At 39.0% G+C, this 18882-nt stretch overlaps 1 protein-coding gene across 1 annotated transcript; it reads right to left on the bottom strand.

Moving 5' to 3' along the window:
* Nucleotides 1-15308: 15308 nt before the first annotated feature.
* Nucleotides 15309-16385, bottom strand: LOC120009394. The gene has a single exon (XM_038859981.1). The coding sequence runs from the start codon at nt 16383-16385 to the stop codon at nt 15309-15311; it is 1077 nt and encodes a 358-aa protein (XP_038715909.1).
* Nucleotides 16386-18882: the final 2497 nt, after the last annotated feature.

Raw genomic sequence — 18882 nt, 5'->3', positions numbered from 1 at the left:
CAGAAAATATGTGAACAAAAAATGGGCTCCCACTTAAAATATGTCTTTTTGTGAAAAGGGGCGGTTGATAAAGTTTCATCTACTCAAAAGAGTTAGATCGTTTCATTTAAAATAATAAGACAATATTGTTGGTATGGATGTAACTCTTCATTCTAAAAGACATGATCATTCATTGAAAAGAAATATGTTTTACATGGTGTCTCATGTGAAAAGTCACCATAAACTTAAAAATAAAGTCTTCCTCCAACCATTTCATTAATTCAATTTTTGTTTATTCATCTAAATTTATTGCAATTTAGAGAGTTCCTTATCGATGTTAGATTTATTTATTGATTTTATTGATTTGTTAAACTAAAAAATAAAGTCCTCCTAGACGTTCTAAAAATATGTTATGGTTCTTGGGTGATAAGCTCATATATTCTCTCATTTTAGTATTCTCTAAACTTGGTTTTTGTTAGAGGATTGACTTTAAAAAGGACTTATTACTTTGTTTTCCTCATTTTCAGTTTTCTCGAGCACTTGGATGATTTTTGATGGAAAACAGTCTATTTTGAGTATTTTGAAGAACCGTAAATTGGAGAATAAAGCTAAGACCTTGAAGAATGTTGGAGAATATTTTGGGAATTTTTGGTGAAGCCAATTGACCCAGATTTTGAAGACAAGTTGAGCTAAAATATGATCTCGGCAGAACTGCGCTATCTGTGAAGAAGTGGGTCTAGAAGATTCCACAGAATTTTGCTAGAGACGTGTGAGATAGACCTGGAAAGCTAAGACATAAAGATTCAATTTACATATTTTTGGAGATTTTCTGAAGGGCGGAACATGGGAAAAACGTCCAAGACATCCAACAGTGCATTTTCCTAATCATAGAAGAAGTCAACCTCTTCCCTTTTTGTTGGGTTTATTGTTTTGGAAACAAGGGTAAGTTTCCTTGGAGTTTTAGTAATTATTGTAGAGGAAGTCTAGGGTTTGAGAGAGCTATTTAAGGAGGACTTCAGAGGATTCTCATGGCACTTTCGGAGGTTCAGACACTCAGATATTCAGTCGACTTTTCTAGGGTGTTCTCCAACCTTTCTTGTGGTTTTCATTCATGACTATGTGTAACTAAACGCTTTTGCTAGGGCGTCATGAAATCTTAATATGATTCTCTAGTTTGTTTATTGTTCTTATCTTTGATTGCTCCTTTGATGTTGGATTTTTAATCACTGTGCTATATACTTGTCTGATTGTTTGGATGATTGGCCACCAACTAAGTTTTCAATTAAGTAATCTGATGCAAACTCAAGTAGATACCATACGGGGTTTGGGACCAGCTTCTTGTGATTAAGAATTGGGAACGCCTAGGGTAGATACCATACTCCTAGGGTTTACATGGCATGTTAATGAATTCTTACACTTAAGGACATCTTGCATATTCATATTTGAGTTAGATACCATAAACAAATTGCATGTTAAGATAAACGAATTAGCCTAGATACCATAGGTAATTCACGCTTTAGTGGATTCACCAACAACATCAATCGAGTGGATTAAAGGTGAGGTAATCAACAACTAGAGAGGATTATTAAGATGGATTCATTGTCCTAGTGCTTTCCTAAATTTGTTTTCACAACCAAAATCAACAATTTTTTGTTTTCTTTACTTCGTTGCTTTAATTTCGTTACTTGCTATCTAAAATCAACCATCTCCCAATAATTATTTCTTTTGTTAGGTTTAGTATAGTAGTTAATCGTATTGTTTATCCAATCCTTGTGGTTCGACCTCGTTCTTGCATAACCTATTCTACTACGGTCTTGTGCGCTTGCGAGTATTTTAATTTGAGATTTTTGTTTGCTCATTTTAAGCGATCGAAAATTACTATCATTGGGTATAGGATTTTATGATGTGATTATTCTATGTGTTTGAGCATTCCAGGACTTGTTGTCAGTCCAAAGAATTTGATATGGAATTGCACATTAATCTGACATGTCACCAAACGAGTTGTATGTAGTTTAAGAATACAAAACTACTGGTTTAAGGGTGTCTTCCCGAAAAGAATTTAAAATTCATTGAGTGTCAAGTGAGAAAAACAGGAGATAGAAAACAAACACCAAAATGAAAGTACTTCTATTGAAAATAACACATCGCTAAAATACATTAGAGTTTTCATTGAGAATATATCTTGGAGTGTATAGAAAAGCGTGCTTTACAAGCTAAAATAACAAAATAGCCGCGGAGGCTTGAAAAGAAATAAACTAGGTTTAAAATAGTTGACCGGAGTTGTACTAAGTAAATGATAAAGTTTAGAGATGCGGAGTGTGTGTTTGATACAAGGTAGTTGCAAATTCTACTGGTCTTCCTTCTTATAATAGTCTTCTTGTTCTTTAATGGTGGTCATCATGTCTTGTTTTCTAGGCATGATCTTGCCATTACATGACGTAGTTGAACATGGGAAATTGCTTGTTGACTTGCTACTCAGGTTACTTGCCTAGATTCTCCTGTAATCTTCGTGTCTTCAAAGTGGGTGGATAATTAATGCTTGATCTAGATCATGGTCTTCTTTCAAAGTGGATGTATGCTTAATACTTGATGATTTTGAATTTATACATTTATTTCATAATATTTTCAAGGTAAGTAAAACCAATTAATTAATCCTGTGGAAAGAAAAACAATCAATTAATTTCTGGATTTTTTTTCCAATAATTAGATGTCAAAAAATATGTAAATAAAAAAATGGGCTCCCACTTGAAATACATGTCTTTTGTGATTTTGTGTTGTTGAGTTTTTGTAAATAGTTGTATGTGTACTTTATTATTATGTTCGCATAATTTATTAAATGTTAGTTTCCAATTTAATTTTAGATTATTGAATTATTCCGTAATTGAAGATTACTTCTATTCTATGAATGCAATGACTACTCTCATTCAACCTCGAACTTTGGAGAGAAATCCAAAAAATTCAATGGAATTGATTGTATGATTGTACTGCATGGAATCTTGTGAAGTTACAAAAATGTTAGTTTCCAATTTAATTTTAGATTATTGAATTATTCTGTAATTGAAGATTACTTCTATTCTATGAATGCGATGCCTACTCTCATTCAACCTCGAACTTTGGAGAGAAATCCAAAAAATTCAATGGAATTGATTGTATGATTGTACTGCATGGAATCTTGTGAAATTTCTTTGTAACGAGTATCTTATTCTTCACAAGGGTGATGGTCAACAAAAGAAAAGAGAGTGGGAATGGAAAGAGGTTCAAAGGAAATTTGAAGTGATAAAGGTGATGAATAAGATGCAAAAGTTAATAAATTCGATCGAAAACATGAGACATTGTATCATTCACCAAACTATGATGACGCAAACATGACTCAATTTCGAGATTTAGTTGTCCGAACAACTATTTAGCCCTACATTATGAGTTTTTTTACATTTTTATTATATGCAAAAAAAATATTCATGATATAATTGTATGATATTAAAAATATTAATATTTATATATATAAATATTGAAAATCTTAAATATAATTATTTATATTCTTATAAATTATTTATCTTTATTTTCTAAATTGTTTGTTATTTATTTCAATATTTATTTCCATATATTACAACCTAAATGCATTATACCCCTATAAGTAATTTACCACTATATTTTCAACAGGTTTATGTTACCAGCAAAAATGCAACCAAACGCCACCAGCATTTCATATAGCATATCTGGTACTATTATTATTCATCATATCTACTACTACAATATATACTAGAATATATGCTACTATTGAAATTGTCTGCCAAACAGAGTCATAACTACATAAGTAAATTGCTCCCAAATGAAGTTAGAATGATAGACTTTATAGAATATAAAGAGAATTTTGCCAATCCGGTTACTAAATATTTAACAAAGAGCAAATAAATTACACATATAGGGGAATGAAGATAAAGTTCTATGGAAAGAAATTGTACTAGCCTCTCTCAGGGAAGAGTTTGCTTACAACAACAATTTTCAAAGTAGTTTTGAAATGACACCATATGACGCATTGTATGGAAGACCATGTCGACCACAACTTTGTTGGGCAGAGGTCGATGAGGCCGCGTTTATGAGCCCAAAGTTAGTAAGGGAAACCACCAACAAGGTGGAGTTGATACAGAAAGGACTGAAGATGGCACAAGACTGATAAAAGAGCTATGCGAATAAGCATAGGAGACCGCTTGAGTTTGCGGTTGGTGATAGAGTGTTTTTGAAAGTCTATTCAAGGAGAAGAGTAAAACGTTTTAGCAAGGAAAGTTGGCACCGATGTTCATAGGGTCATTTGAGATCCGTGAGAGGATTAGAGTTTGGTGTATAGGTAGGCATTACCACCACAGTACTCAATAGTACATGATTTTTTCATGTATCGATGTTGAGGAAGTATGATATGGATGTGTCTCATGTGTTAGAGGTGGTGGAGGTTGTTCTTGCGAATGACAGTCCTACTTAGTTCAACCCATACAAATCTTAGATCGAAAGGAGAGGACTTTGTGCTCCATGTTTGTCTCGTTGGTAAAGATTTTATGCCAACACCACAGAGTGGAGGAGGTTGTTTGGGAATTGGAGTTTTTGATGCATGAAAAGAACCCAAAATTATTTCCAGTATTGGTATGTGATTAATTTTGCGAACAAAATTTATTTTAAGCAGGGAGGATGTAAAATCCATACTTTTTACATTTGTTGTAGGGTCAACACGTGTTGAGTACGTATCCATTTGAATCGGAGTAGACTAGTTTGAATAGTCAAACTTAGGGTTGAAAACTTTAAGAATTGATACCAAGTGATTCGAGATTGATAATATGTGTTCTGAGTGCATTTTAGAGTGTTATAATTACTTGAAATGGATCCAAATTGAATAGGGAATGTTTTAGCTAAGGAAAAACAGTTTTAAGGAATCAGATCAAAAATCGAATGATCGACTACGAGAGTCGATCGATCAACAGAGCACCTTTTCAAAAATGAGAAAGAGTGAAAGTCGCTTGAGCGCCCCTATGATCGCTTGAACTACTCTAAAAAATCTGCATGGATAAGTTTACTTTTCAATCACATAAACTCATCTAAAACCTTATTTCCTCTCAAAATCACTTCCCTTCATAATTCAAGATCATCAAGCAAGGTAATCTTACTCTAACTTGAGTTGTTTTGAAGTTGGTTAAATGATTTTCCTTCTATAACCCATTTGATTCTATTTCTCCCCTTTATGTCAAACTTTTAAGATTCGAACTCTAACTCGAATCTTTCAGTTTGAGGAACCTTGAAGGCCTAAAAATAGTTCAAATTGGTTTCATTTACCTTATTTTTCATCCTTGGTAAGACTCCTAAACCTAGAAACGTGTCATTGAATTGTAATTGTATTTGTTACAAATTGGTTACCTCTTCATAAACATGCCCGCTGCTCTCTAGTGGGATTTTGTGTTTTCGTTAAAATGTGGGATAACTCTTACTGCCATCCGATTCATCTAACAGTCACAACCAATAATCATATTCTAACCCAACTCTGACCCACATAATTCTCAGGACCCGATTCTCCTGCGATTTCGTCTTTCTCGATTTCTTCATTCGTGATTAGTACATGGAGAGTCTCCATAGGCCAACAAGAGAGTTGAAGTGGTCCTCCATCTATATTGAAAACAAGCCTCTCTCTCCGTCAAATGATTATTAGATCTCACGATTCACTCGATTTCTCACTACAATTCTGAGTTCCTCATTCATCGATGTTGCGATGTTGCTACTCTGCAGTTATGGAATTGGGTTTGTTTGAGTTATAGAATTGGGTTTGGTTGAGTCGAAGTTGTCCTCCATGTACTTGATTCCTTGTTAGGGATTTTGGGCCTAAATGAGTTATGGAATTTTGGGTATTTGTGCTACTTTGGAAATATTTCCTAATTAGGGATTTTATAATTTTTTTACTTTGTGTTTTTCAGTTTCTTGTTTAGATTGGATGAGTTATGGAGGTCATATTGCATCCGGTGGTTTTGTGACTGTATGAGGTGTATGTTTTGATTGCCATGGTGGCCTGTATCAGGTGGTTTCAATATAGGAAGAAAGCACGTGACTAAAGTGATTTCTGTTGACTATGTTCTAAATGACATGGTGATTATGCAAGGAGCTAGGGTTGTGTGTGTGATGCATGCTCGTGTGGAGTGGATTGTGAACCCTTTAAGCCCTTCAGACTGCTATACAATTGAAGAACAGTTGCTCAACTCCTATTGAAGTTGGCTGCTATGAAACAAATCAACTACAATTAGAGCTTTTAGGGACCGAAATCAGTTTACATGTAGCCTGCTATTATGTAAAAAAAACTCTAAATTTTATCAATGATTCAATATATTAGTCAAAGAGAATTGAAGTGAGATTACTGATTTAATAAACTGATCCTCCCAACAATCAATATGCCATTCAAATGACTGATTTAGCTTTAACAATTAGGAGTTCACAACTTAAAAAACTACAGTAACTGTCGATGCTAAATTTGCACCGAGGTATAAAATATGTTTAAAGTAGAAAGATTCAAGAGAATGACAACAGAATTTACGTGGTTTGGCAACTTGCCTATGTCTACGGAGTCTAATCTTTTATTAGAGTTGAGTGTCGATGATTCTTACAAATGTAGAATGATATGAATTTATAGGCTTGGGATTTGTCAGTTGATGCGGTTATGGCAGTTCTTAAGACAATTTAACTGCCTCTGGTAACCTCTCCTTGTAACTGCTCGTGGTAACTGTCGGTAACTGAACTGTAAGATAAACTGCTTCTGGATAAGATTCTTTTGTCTAGGAGCTGCCAAACTTCTAGAGTTGATTCGGAGTGTGTAGTAATTTACTCCACAAATACCCCCAACCTTTTATTTACCTTAATAATTTTAGGATAAATTTAAAGGCTTTTTCATGTTTATCAGGAAGTAGTTTCCTAGTTGGATTAGGATGCTCTCAACAAGTAATCTCCTTCTCCTAGTTGGATTAGGAGTCTTGACATCCTCTATAAATAGCTGCATTGTGTGAAGATTTTTTTTCTTTTCTGAACTTCATATGCTTCAAAGGTCGTCTCTTTTCTGCTCTTCAAGAGGTAATTCTTTTCTCTGCTTGAATCTTTTTATTGAATTTACAACTTTTCTTTCTTTTTTTTTATTCGTGTTTGGATGGAGACTGGGGGTCTGGCCCTCTTGCCAGATCTCTTAGCCGAACCCAGTGAGAGGTTCTACGGGGTAGGGGGTTCGGCGGACCCCCACATGGGGGGTTCGGCCCAACGACCCCCACATGGGGGTTCGGCCTAACCCCCATGTGGGGGGTTTGATGCCGACCCCCAAATGGGGGGTTCGGCCCAACCCCCCACATTGGGGGTTCGGCGCTGACCCCTCTAGGGGGTTTGGCCGATCCCCTCCATGGGGTTCGGCACCGACCCCCACGTTGGGGGTTCGGACCAAATCAAAAATTTTGTTTTACTTATATACCTTTGATCTTGCAGGTTTTGCCATGGGTAAGCTCAAAGATTTGATTTCTTCTCCAGAGAACTTAGCTGCATTCAAAGCGAAGCATCGGATTGTACCTCCATTCGACATTCGTGTTCCTTTTAATGACTATAGGGATTCTGATCCCGAGTTCATCAAGGTTCCCATTTTCCTATTATCGGAGTGCAAAATCCACATTCCATTCTCGTCGTTCTTTCAAGAATTTTTCATGTATACGGATCTTCATCCTTCGGAGTTAGCTCCGAATGCTTATCGGATCATCGGTGGTGTGATACAAATGAATTCTTTCTTGAAGAAAAAACTTGCTACTATCGATCTTCTCAGCTGCTACTCAATCCTCAAGAATAAGAGTTCAGATGGCAAGTATTACTTGTCTCCAAAGTGTGATTCTGCATTAATCCATTGTCTTCCAAATTCCAGTAAAGACGTGGATTATATGCTTGTCTCAAGGCATTGGAGCGGCTTTACCTCCCATAAAGGGGAACCCCTAGGTATGCCTTTGCTCTGATCTTTGATTTTCTTGTGATATGTATATATATGTGTTACTGCTTTTTCTTTTTATTGCAGGTCGTATTCCCGCACTCCCGGATGTGCTTAGTGAAGTTGTGCAAGAGGTCCTTGATGATTCTTATGCTAACTCCAAGCCTGGTGGTAAATTTTGGAGATCTGCCCCAGTGTTATTTGGCTGTAAACCCTCTTATCGTGGTTTTGCTCCTCTCCCTATGGCGTATCCATTGAAGAAGCGTGTGAATACTTCAAGTTACCCCCAGCTCGGCAGCGACAACAGAAACGTAAGAGGGATCATTATTCGGCAACAGTTGCTCTTCCTGTCACTTCTTCTCCCACCGTGATTGGATAAGAGTCTAAGGGTGAGAGTGAGGAAGACCAGGATGATGATGAACTTCAGGATACTTCCAGCGAACATTCCTCTTCTTTAGGTGTGTTTTTCTTACTTAATTTAGTTGTTATTATATATATATATTTTATTTTATATATGTATTTTTATATACGTACCATTTATTTCGTATGATTGTAGAAGTTCTTCCGAGTAGGTCTTCCGGAGCTCTAAGGAGCGTAGCCATCCCTGATCTCCCTAAGACTAAATTTAGTCCTTGGGCAAACATCTTTGGATCTCCTCGGCCTATTGGAGGATCCTCAACCTTATTTGCCAACTTTTCTTTGGCTAAGTCAACATTGTCTTCTCCGTCCCCAGGGACTCGTCTTAGTCCTAATTTCCCTTCCTTTGGAGTATCCAGTGGTGCCGATGGTTCTTCTTCTACGTTTACACCCTATACTCTTGGCAGAACCGCCTTGAGTCCTTCATCTTGGAATGCCGACAGTATGTTTAAAGGTTTTATGGATAATCCCATGTCTTTTCATGTCGGATATTCACCTTTCTTCATTGAGAAGCTTTGTTCTACTATCTCCAATGAAGATAAAGAATTCTTTAATAAACTTCCCAAAGGCGAAGACTTTGGCTTGTAGATGCTTCTTGGGGTTTTCCTATTACTTACTCTTATACATTAAATATGTGTGTGTATGTGGATTAATTTGTACTAACCTTTTCTTTTTCTTTGTTTAAATCAGGGATCTCAAATGTGTCTTCACTACATAGTTGATTTGAAGCATCAACTCTTTGAAGCAAAGGCAGAGCTAGTGAAATCAAAGACTTCTCAAACTGAGTTTGAGAAGATCGTGCAAGAGAAATCCATTCTTGAAGAGAAGCTTGCTGAAGCCAACGAAGAGATAGAGAAGACCCGAAGCGAGCTTTCCAAAGCCAAAAACCAATTGTCCAGAGCTGAGACAGAAAAGATGAAAGCGGTTGAAGAAAGCATAGCTCAGTGCTGCAAGAAATATACGGAAACTCTTGCTGTTGAATCCAACGAAAACTTTGGACTTGGGCGTGGTTGTACACTTCTCGCACTCAAGATTCCTCCAGAACATGAAGCCTGGTCGGAGGACTTCTTCCAGTGGCCTTGTATTTGTGGATAATCCCATGTCTCTTCATGTCGGATATTCACCTTTCTTCATTGAGAAGCTTTGTTCTACTATCTCCAATGAAGATAAATAATTCTTTAATAAACTTCCCAAAGGTGAAGACTTTGGCTTGCAGATGCTTCTTGGGATTTTCCTCTTACTTACTCTTACTCATTAAATATGTGTGTGTATGTGGATTAATTCGTACTAACCTTTTCTTTTTCTTTGTTTGAATCAGGGATCTCAAATGTGCCTTCACTACATAGTTGATTTGAAGCATCAGCTCTTTGAAGCAAAGGCAAAGCTAGTGAAATCAAAGACTTCTCAAACTGAGTTTGAGAAGATCGTGCAAGAGAAATCCATTCTTGAAGAGAAGCTTGCTGAAGCCAATGAAGAGATAGAGAAGACCCGAAGCGAGCTTTCCAAAGCCAAAAACCAATTGTCCAGAGCTGAGACAATAAAGACAAAAGCGGTTAAAGAAAGCATAGCTCAGTGCTGCAAGAAATATACGGAAACTCTTGCTGTTGAATCCAACGAAAACTTTGGACTTGGGCGTGGTTGTACACTTCTCGCACTCAAGATTCCTCCAGAGCATGAAGCCTGGTCGGAGGACTTCTTCTAGTGGCCCGCCCCAACCATCCTCGCCCAAGCCTACAGAAACTTCGTGAAAATGGCATTAGCCTGGACACCAATGCTCCTGGGACTACTTCGGCCACTGATCCTAGTGGACAATAGGAATATGTTTAATTAATTGTATGAATAAAACCTTTGGGCTTAGACTTTTCTTAGTCTGTTTCTTTGAATATTTGGCTTGGACTTTTCTTAGTCTGTTTCTTTGAATAAAGCCTTTTTGGCTATTTTTTTTTGGAATAATGCCTCTTTGGCTAAGACTCATTTGTCTTTTTCTTTGAATAAAGCCTCTTTGGCTTTGTTTTTGTATAGCCTTTTTTTGTAGCGATTTATTCAGAAAGTACCTTATTCATTGCATAAAAGGGAAAAGATACAATCTTTAGATGGACTAACTGTCTAAAATAGATTTAGCACGGGCTGATAGATCCAAAAGAGACATCCAGAGCCTTTGTGGGTCTTGAGCCATTGCTGCTACCCAGGCCATGTCACATAGCTGGATGAGTGAGTGTTGAACAGTTTGCAGAGTGCCTAGGAGCTCCTTGTTGCAATTGTTAGCAGTATGGAACTCCCTCTTCAGATACTGTAATTGCTCTTTGAGATCCTCAGTTTGGTCTTCCGCATTCCTAGTTAGGATTCAATTCTTCTTCATCCTCGTCATCTTCGATTTCAATCACATGCTTTGGTGGATTGTTTACTGGTTGCTCAAGGATGACCATGTCCTCATCCTCTTGATATTCCAACTTAGCTTTTTTTTGGAGGGAGGCGTCTGTTGGATGTTTAAGATTGATCAAATCGTCATCTTCCTCGTTCTCCATCGTAGACCTTTTCTTTGGTGGGACATTGGTGGGACGTGAAGAGGAACTCATTGTTATAACAATTGTGTTTCTTTCTTTTTCTCCGTCTCTCTGTACCTTTCTCATGTCCATTTATAGGTGGAAGAAATAAGACGGTTGAGCTGTGATGAATAACAGCCGAGACGTGTGGTGTAACTGCTGAGACGGTTGAATGACAGTTTTGAAGTAACTTCTGGCCCTCTTTCCAACCGCAAGTAACCTCTGGCCTCTTTTTCAACCGCAAGTAACTTCTGGCCTCTTTTTCAACCGTAAGTAACTTCTAGCCTCCTTTCCAACAGTTTCTTAGTGAAAACCACTTGATTGATTTTTTGACTAAGAATCAAGAATCAATATTCTTAGTAAATTGAAGCCTGAGTAAGAATCAGATTACACGGCTGAATCTTAAAACTTTCATAAATTTAGTTAAAGAAATAGCAAGAAGTAGCTAAATGCAAAATTAGATGAAGAGGAAACTTATTCTTTTATTGATGATACGTTGCCGAAGGCTTAAATCATCCATAATCGGCATTACACATAAAATCTCCTTAGGTTGGAGATATTCCAAGTTCCGTGGACACTTATGCCATCTTGCCTAACTAGCTTGTAGGCTCTTTGGCCGACCTGTGCTATGACCTGGAAAGGTCCTTCCCAGTTCGGACCCAACTTTCCATCAGTTGGATCCTTAGTCTGAGATAAGACTTTTCGTAAAACGAAGTCCCCAATTTCAAAGCTTCTTGCCCTAATATTTTTATTATAGGATCGGGATAACACTTGTTGGTAAACAGCTAGACGCACCATAGCCTGATCTCTTCTTTCCTGCAGTAAATCCAGGTTCCTCTCCATTGCCACATTATTGTTACCTTCCTCAAACATCTGCGTTCGGAGAGTTGGAAGCCCTATTTCTAAGGGAATGACTGTCTCCGCTCCATAAGCAAGCACAAATGGGGATTCTCCTGTAGACTTGCGAGGAGTGGTTCTGTATGCCCATAATACTAACGGGAGTTCTTCTACCCACCCTTCTTTGGAAGACTCCAATCTTTTCTTAATTCCGTCTAAGATGATCTTGTTGGACGCCTCTGCCTGACCATTGCACTATGGGTAGGCGGGGGTGGAATAGAGATTCTTTATCCCATATCCGCCACAAAATTCTTTAAACTTGGCACTTGAAAACTGAGTTCCGTTATCACTAATCAAGGCATGAGGGATCCCAAAACTTGTTATGATATTTTCCCAAACGAACTTCCTTGTTTCTATATCTTGGATTGCTGCCAGAGACTTTGCCTCGATCCATTTCGTGAAATAGTCAGTGGCGGTAATTAAGAATCTTCTATTGCCAGTAGCTCACGGAAGCGGTCCAACAATATCCAATCCCCATTGGGCAAAAGGCCACGGACTTGTAAGAGGACAAAGATCCCCAGCCGGTTGGTGGGGGATTGGTGTGAATTTCTGACACTTTTCACACTTTTTTATGTACTGCAAAGCATCCTTCTGCATGTACGGCCACCAGAAGCCTTGGGTGATTGTTCGAAATGCAAGCGTTCTTCCCGCTGCATGTGCTCCACAAGAGCCTTCATGAATCTCAAACTACAGTTCCTCCACTCTTCCTGGGTGGACACATAATAAGTATGGACCTGAGAAAGACTTTTTATAGAGCTTCTGATCAGGAGACAACCATAAGTGCGCTGCTTTGACTGCCAATTTTCTGGCTTCTTTCTTATCTTCGGGAAGAATACCATCCTTTAAGTAAGCAACGATGGGATCCATCCAACTTGGCGCCTGCTCTTCTGCGCATAGTATCTCTTCTGGCAACTCATCTATGCTTGGTCGTTCAAGCACTTGTACTTGGATAACCCTCTTCACCCCTATTTGGTCGGCCGACGCAAGGGTAGCCAAAGCATCTACATGATCGTTCTGCTCCCTTGGGATTTGTATTACTTTATAGTCGTGAAGTCGGTCGAGCAATTGCTTAGTTTTTTCCATGTATGCTGCCATGGTTGCTGTCCTGACATTGTAGAGTCCAGTAAGTTGATTGACTACCAATTGAGAGTCTGAATAAATCACCAACTCCTTTGCCCCAAGTCTTAGAGCATTCTGGACTCCTTGAAACAAGGCCTCATACTCTGCTTCATTATTTGTTGCTGGGAACCCTAACCATATAGCCATCTCCAATACTTCTCCTTCCGGTGCTATGAGTACAATTTCTGCTCCGGATCCTCGTCTTGTTGAAGAACCATCAACCTGCAACTCCCAAAGATGCGAAGGAGTTACCTGTACTTTCCATATCTTGTTGGCTTCTTCAGGCTGTTGCTCCGTAGCGAACTCGGCAACAAAATCAGCTAAAATTTGAGCTTTAATGGCAGTTCTTGGGATGAACTGCAAATCATACTGAGCCAATTCGACCGACCATTTGACAACTCTTCCAGACATGTCCGTTTTCCTAATAAGGTCTTCAATGGATATTCTGTCACCACTTCCACTGGGTATGCCTGGAAATAATGGTTCAACTTCCTAGAAGCCATTACCAATGCCAAGAGAAGCTTTTCCAAGGGCGAGTACCTTGTCTCAGCATCTAGCATTGTCTTGCTTACGTAGTAAATTGGGTACTGGACCTTTCTTTCTTCTCTTAGGATTACGGCGCTGATGGCATGATCTGACACTGGCATGTATAGTTGAACCGTGTCTCCTTCCTTGGGAGTTGCTAACAGTTGGGGTTTTTGCAAGTAACTCTTAAACCCAAGAAAAGCCGCCTCGCATTCATCATCCCATTGGAAAGCTCTCCCCGACTTAAGCAGTCGAAAGAAAGGTCTGAATCTGTCTGAGGATCTACTGATGAACCTGTTAAGTGCCGCCGTCATTCCAGTTAACTTCTGTATCTCCTTCACCTTGGTGGGTCTCTCCAAGCATTGAATGGCCTTGATCTGCGTTGGATCGGCCTCAATTCCCCTTTGTGTAACGAGATGGCCAAGGAATTTTCCCGTACTATCTCCAAAAGCGCATTTGCTAGCATTGAGCTTTAGATTATTTCTCTTTAAGACATCAAACACCTCTTGAAGGTGCATCAAATGGTCATGCTAAAATTTGCTTTTGACCACCATGTCATCTATGTAAACTTTCATAGTCTTACCAATAAAAGGTCCAAAGAGTTTTGTCACCATCCTCTGAAATGTGGCACCTGCATTCTTTAAGCCGAAAGGCATTACTTGGTATCAGAATATTCCTTTTGGGTGATGAAAGAAATCTTCTCCTGATCAGATGGATGCATTGGGATTTAATGGTACCCTCGATATGCGTCCAAGAAGCTCATCCTTGCCATTCCTGATGTCATATCCACCAATTGATCGATTTTAGGAAGCGGGAACAAATCCTTTGGACATGCTTTGTTCAAATCAGTGAAATCAACACATACCCTCCATTTTCCATCCTTCTTTCGGAGCACCACTGTGTTTGAGAGCCATTCGGGATATTGTACTTCCCTTATGGCCTTAGCTTCAAACAAGTTTTCTACCTCTTTAACCATGACCTCCGTATGTTGAACGACTGACCTTCTCCCCTTCTGAATTACAGGTTTAAAACCTGGTTTGACATTTAACCTATGGATTGCCAATTCTGGATCCACCCCTGACATCTCATAGGGAGTCCATGCAAACACCACCACATTTCTTCTTAACATCCCAATTAAGGATTCCTTCTCTGGTATAGGCAAGCTAGTCCCAACCAAAAAGTATCTGTCAGGATTTTCTGGTGTAACTTGAACCTTCTCAAGCTCTTCCATTGACTTGGTTGCTGGCTCCTTTCCAACTTCCTCTAGAACTGGAGCCTCTTCTTCCATCATCATTATTCTTCCTGCTTGCTTTGCTTTTGCCATAAAACACTCTTTTGAGGCAGTCTGGTCTCCTCTTATCTCCACCACCTTGTCCCCAAAGGGGAATTTGAGCATTTGATGATAAGATGAGGGAACAACCTCCATTAAATGGAGCCAAGTCCTGCCCATAATTGCATTGTACGTCGAGGGTAGATCTATAACAAGGAAATCCACCTCAACTGTTCTTGGACCTACCGTTACTGACATTCTTATCCTTCTGAGCGGCCAAACTGGGGCTGCATTAAGTCCCACCAAATGTGTCGGAATAGGAATCAAATCTGCATGAGTTTTCCCTAACTTCTGGAAGAGTGAATAATACATGATCTCTGCGGAACTCCCTTGGTCTACCATCATTCGCTTCACTGTTGCTGCTCCGATTTGTAGAGAGATCACAAGAGCATCATTATGTGGAAAGATCACTCCTGTTGCATCTTCCTTGGTGAAAGTGATTGCAGTTGCCTCTCTTGGTCTTTTGATTCCCAAATGGGGATTAAAATCCATCCGCATTACCACTTGTTGGTGTCGGACCCTCCTATACATCACCAAGTTGTACATCTGGTACCATTGCATCAATAAAATTAACCACGTAGTGTGAAGGTTCTCCCTGCTCCTTTGATTGAGGTTCTGCCTTCTTTTCGGCAGTAATTTTCTCTTTCTCAATAAATTCCTTAAGATGTCCCTGTTGAACCAATTCTTCCAAATGCTGTTTGAACTCTCTGCAATCTTCTGTCCTGTGGCCTTTGTCTCTATGATAGGAACACCATTTGGACTGATTTCGAGTGGACGGATCCCCTGACATCTTATTTGGCCGTCGAAAATACGGCTTGTCCGCGATCTGAGGTAGAATTCGGAAAATTGGGTCCTTAAATATTGTTTTTACCACCTCGTAAGAAGGGGCCTTTGGATCCTTCTTCGAGTCTTTTTCTTTCCCGTTCTTCTTTTTAAACTTCTTACTTTCCTTTTTTATCCCTTCTTGAGAAGCAAATTGTCGATCCCCCTGTTTGTCTTCTTCCAGTTTGACGTATTGCTTAATCTTGTCCTCGAGCGCGGCCATACTTTTAGGTGGAGCCATCGTCAAACTCTCTCGCAATTTATAGTCACGAGGGAGCCCGAGGCGAAAAGTAGCCACTACGGTCCTTTCATCACAATCTTCCATATCCGTATAGGTGTCTGAGTACCTGGCAGCGTAAGCCCTAAGTGATTCTCCTCTCCTTAGATGTAAAGCAAATAGCGTATCCAATGTTGCTGGATCTCGACTATTTGCTATGAATCTTGCTACGAAGATCCAGGCGAACTCCCTCCAAGATGAAACCGAGTTCTCTGGAAGTTGGTGGAAACATTTCATGGCTGTTGTCCCTAGGCTTGACGGAAACATTTTGCACATGAGTCCGTCTCGACCTGCCCAAAGAGTCATCTTATGCGTGTAGGCTGAAATATGTGCTACAGGATCTGTTTTTCCATCATAGACTGCAAACGCCGGGGGTGAAAACTTGTTTGGTGGATCTTCCAATCGCAGAACCCGTACAAAGGGTGTGGAAGTCATCTTTCTGAGGCTTTGCTCGGCTTTCTTCTGAGCACTCCATAAGACCTCCCTGGTATCTTTCTTCATTCGAATTCTTGGGGAAAGGCTTCAGCGCCTTATCCTCCTAGACGGCTGCGGGGATTTGTTCCTTGCACCTCTTGGAGATGGAGTATGCCTTCTCCTCTCCGTAACTGGTCCCCTCCTCCGATGAGACCTCCCAGTGCTCCCACTGTCTTGCTCCCAAACACGCTTTGGATCTGCTTCCCTATCGCCTCGGACAACACTCTGGATTTCGCTAGCCAAACGCTTCCCCTTTCTCCTCATGGTTTGAAGTCTTTCCCTTAGAGCTTGAGCATGCTCTTGTCTCTTTAGCAAATCTTCTTCTGCCTTAAGGAGGGCTTCTTCCAACTCCAATTCATTTTGAATTTGCTCTTCTATTTCATCATGATTATGCCGAGTCCTCTCCTCTTCTGGATGAGGCAGTTCCTCCTGTCGTGATACTTCCGCTTCTTGAGACATGGCTTATATTAAAGAACGCTTTCCCACAAACGACACCAATTGTCGATGCTAAATTTGCAACGAGGTATAAAATATGTTTAAAGTAGAAAGATTCAAGAGAACGACAACAGAATTTATGTGGTTCGGCAACTTGCCTATGTCCATGGAGTCTAATATTTTATTAGAGTTGAGTGTCGATGATTCTTACAAATGTAGAATGATATGTATTTATAGGCTTGGGATTTATCAGTTGATGTGGTTATGGCAGTTCTTAAGACAATTTAACTGCCTCTGGTAACCTCTCCTTGTAACTGCTCGTGGTAACTGTCGGTAACTGAACTGTCAGATAAACTGCTTTTGGATAAGATTCTTTTGTCCAGGAGCTGCCAATCTTCTAGAGCTGATTCGGAGTGTGTAGTAATTTACTCCACAGTAACATAATGCTTGCCTAAAATCCTGTAACTAGTTAGCTAAGAAACAAAATGCTACGTAAAATCCTTCACATAGACTAAGCTTGGAGAGACCAACACCATCCACCAGAAACAATAGCCACAAGCAACAACCAACTAGCATAAGAATCATTCAATAAACTTTTGTTGCATCATAGGATTGCTAAGGCATAGTTTCCCCCAAAGTTTGAGAATGCGATGCCCTGTAAATACAGTTTAGAAAATTATATAAGATAATGAACATAAAAGAAGCAATTTTCACATGAGAACAAAAACAATCAAATTAAATTACTCACGCATTGTTCAGTGTAGGACAATTCCTTTTGTCATGTCCTGTTAGACCGCAGCCATGACAATGTCTATTCTTTGTCATGGCCATTTCTTTACCCCCTTTAACCGCTTTCCACAACCGTTTGCCCTGACTATGTCAGGCTCATTGTAAATTGGTTTCGAAAGACCAACACTCGGTGTAGAGTGTTTTTCATCAGATAAAGTCATGGACTTAATATGGTTGTGAAGAGACTCAAATGTTTCTTTTGCCAACACACAAGTCTCGCGAGACATCTATAATACCCCGATCCGGAAATATCTAAGATTGACTAAATTTTAAAAAATATATATATACATATATATAATAAATAAATAAAAATTGTAAAAGAAATGGTTAGTTCAAGCATAAGAGTAAAACTATAATTCTGGAAATTTAGAGGACATATTAATCATTTACAAAAAAAAAGAAATGGGAGAGAATCGGCCTCCCCCCTTCTCTTTTTCTTTCTTTTTCTTGCCTTTTTGGTTGCTCTCACTTCTTTCCACTCTCCTCCACAAACCAGCAGCTGCCACCTCCCACCAACCACTTTTCCGGCCATTTTTGGTCTCCAGCCAGCCAGGTTTTTTGGCCAACATTCATGCAAGCCTTTAGTTCACCTATTTAGCTCCAAATCAAGGTATGTAAGTCAAACTTTTTCTACTCTCCTTAGTTGCTGGAAATTAGGTTTTGACACATCAAAATCTTGTTATTTAGGTGCAATTGAAGGAGTCTACACTTGGGTAAGATCTCTACAACCTTGTATTTGAATTTTGGGGTTAGATTTGAGGAAGATTAATCTTAGGGTTTTATGGGTTTTTTAGATTTGGGGGAAAATCGTTAAATTAGATGAAATTAGTGATTTAATAGGTTGATTTAGACTTGTTTATGGTTGCATATCTAGATTCTATTGTTGATTGGAGTAGCAAGCTTGAGTAGGTGAAATTCAAGAATTTGGAAAGTTTTGGGTAAGAGAAGGTAATGGTTTCTTGATTTATTGGGTTAATTTGTGTTAGATATGTGAAATTAAAGTTGTTTATATATTGATTGGAGGATGGACTTACCGAATAATAGGTTGATTGAGGCCGAAGAATTCAAGGTTGAGTATTGGTTTACATAGTTAATTTTTGGGGGTGCGAGGTAGGGAAATTTCACCCTTTGTTATTCTCTTTGAATATATCTACTATTAAGAACGTTATCTTTTCTCATTGTTCATTATGATTTGTTCTCGTCTTAATTGCACCTAAGGGAGAGCAACCCCACTTTATGATTTCTTCGTTGTATGATTTGAGTTATATTGCATACCCTACTTGTTCAATCTTCCATTGAG

This window comes from Tripterygium wilfordii, chromosome 2 (genome assembly GCF_013401445.1).
Source record: "Tripterygium wilfordii isolate XIE 37 chromosome 2, ASM1340144v1, whole genome shotgun sequence".
NCBI lineage: Eukaryota > Viridiplantae > Streptophyta > Magnoliopsida > Celastrales > Celastraceae > Tripterygium > Tripterygium wilfordii.
Note: the sequence above shows the minus strand (reverse complement) of the source record. Positions and strands in the feature narration are given on the sequence as shown.

What these genes read in the sequence shown, in the direction of transcription:
- LOC120009394 (XM_038859981.1), bottom strand. Translation starts at nt 16,385, where the DNA reads ATGAAGAAAGATACCAGGGAGGTCTTATGGAGTGCTCAGAAGAAAGCC.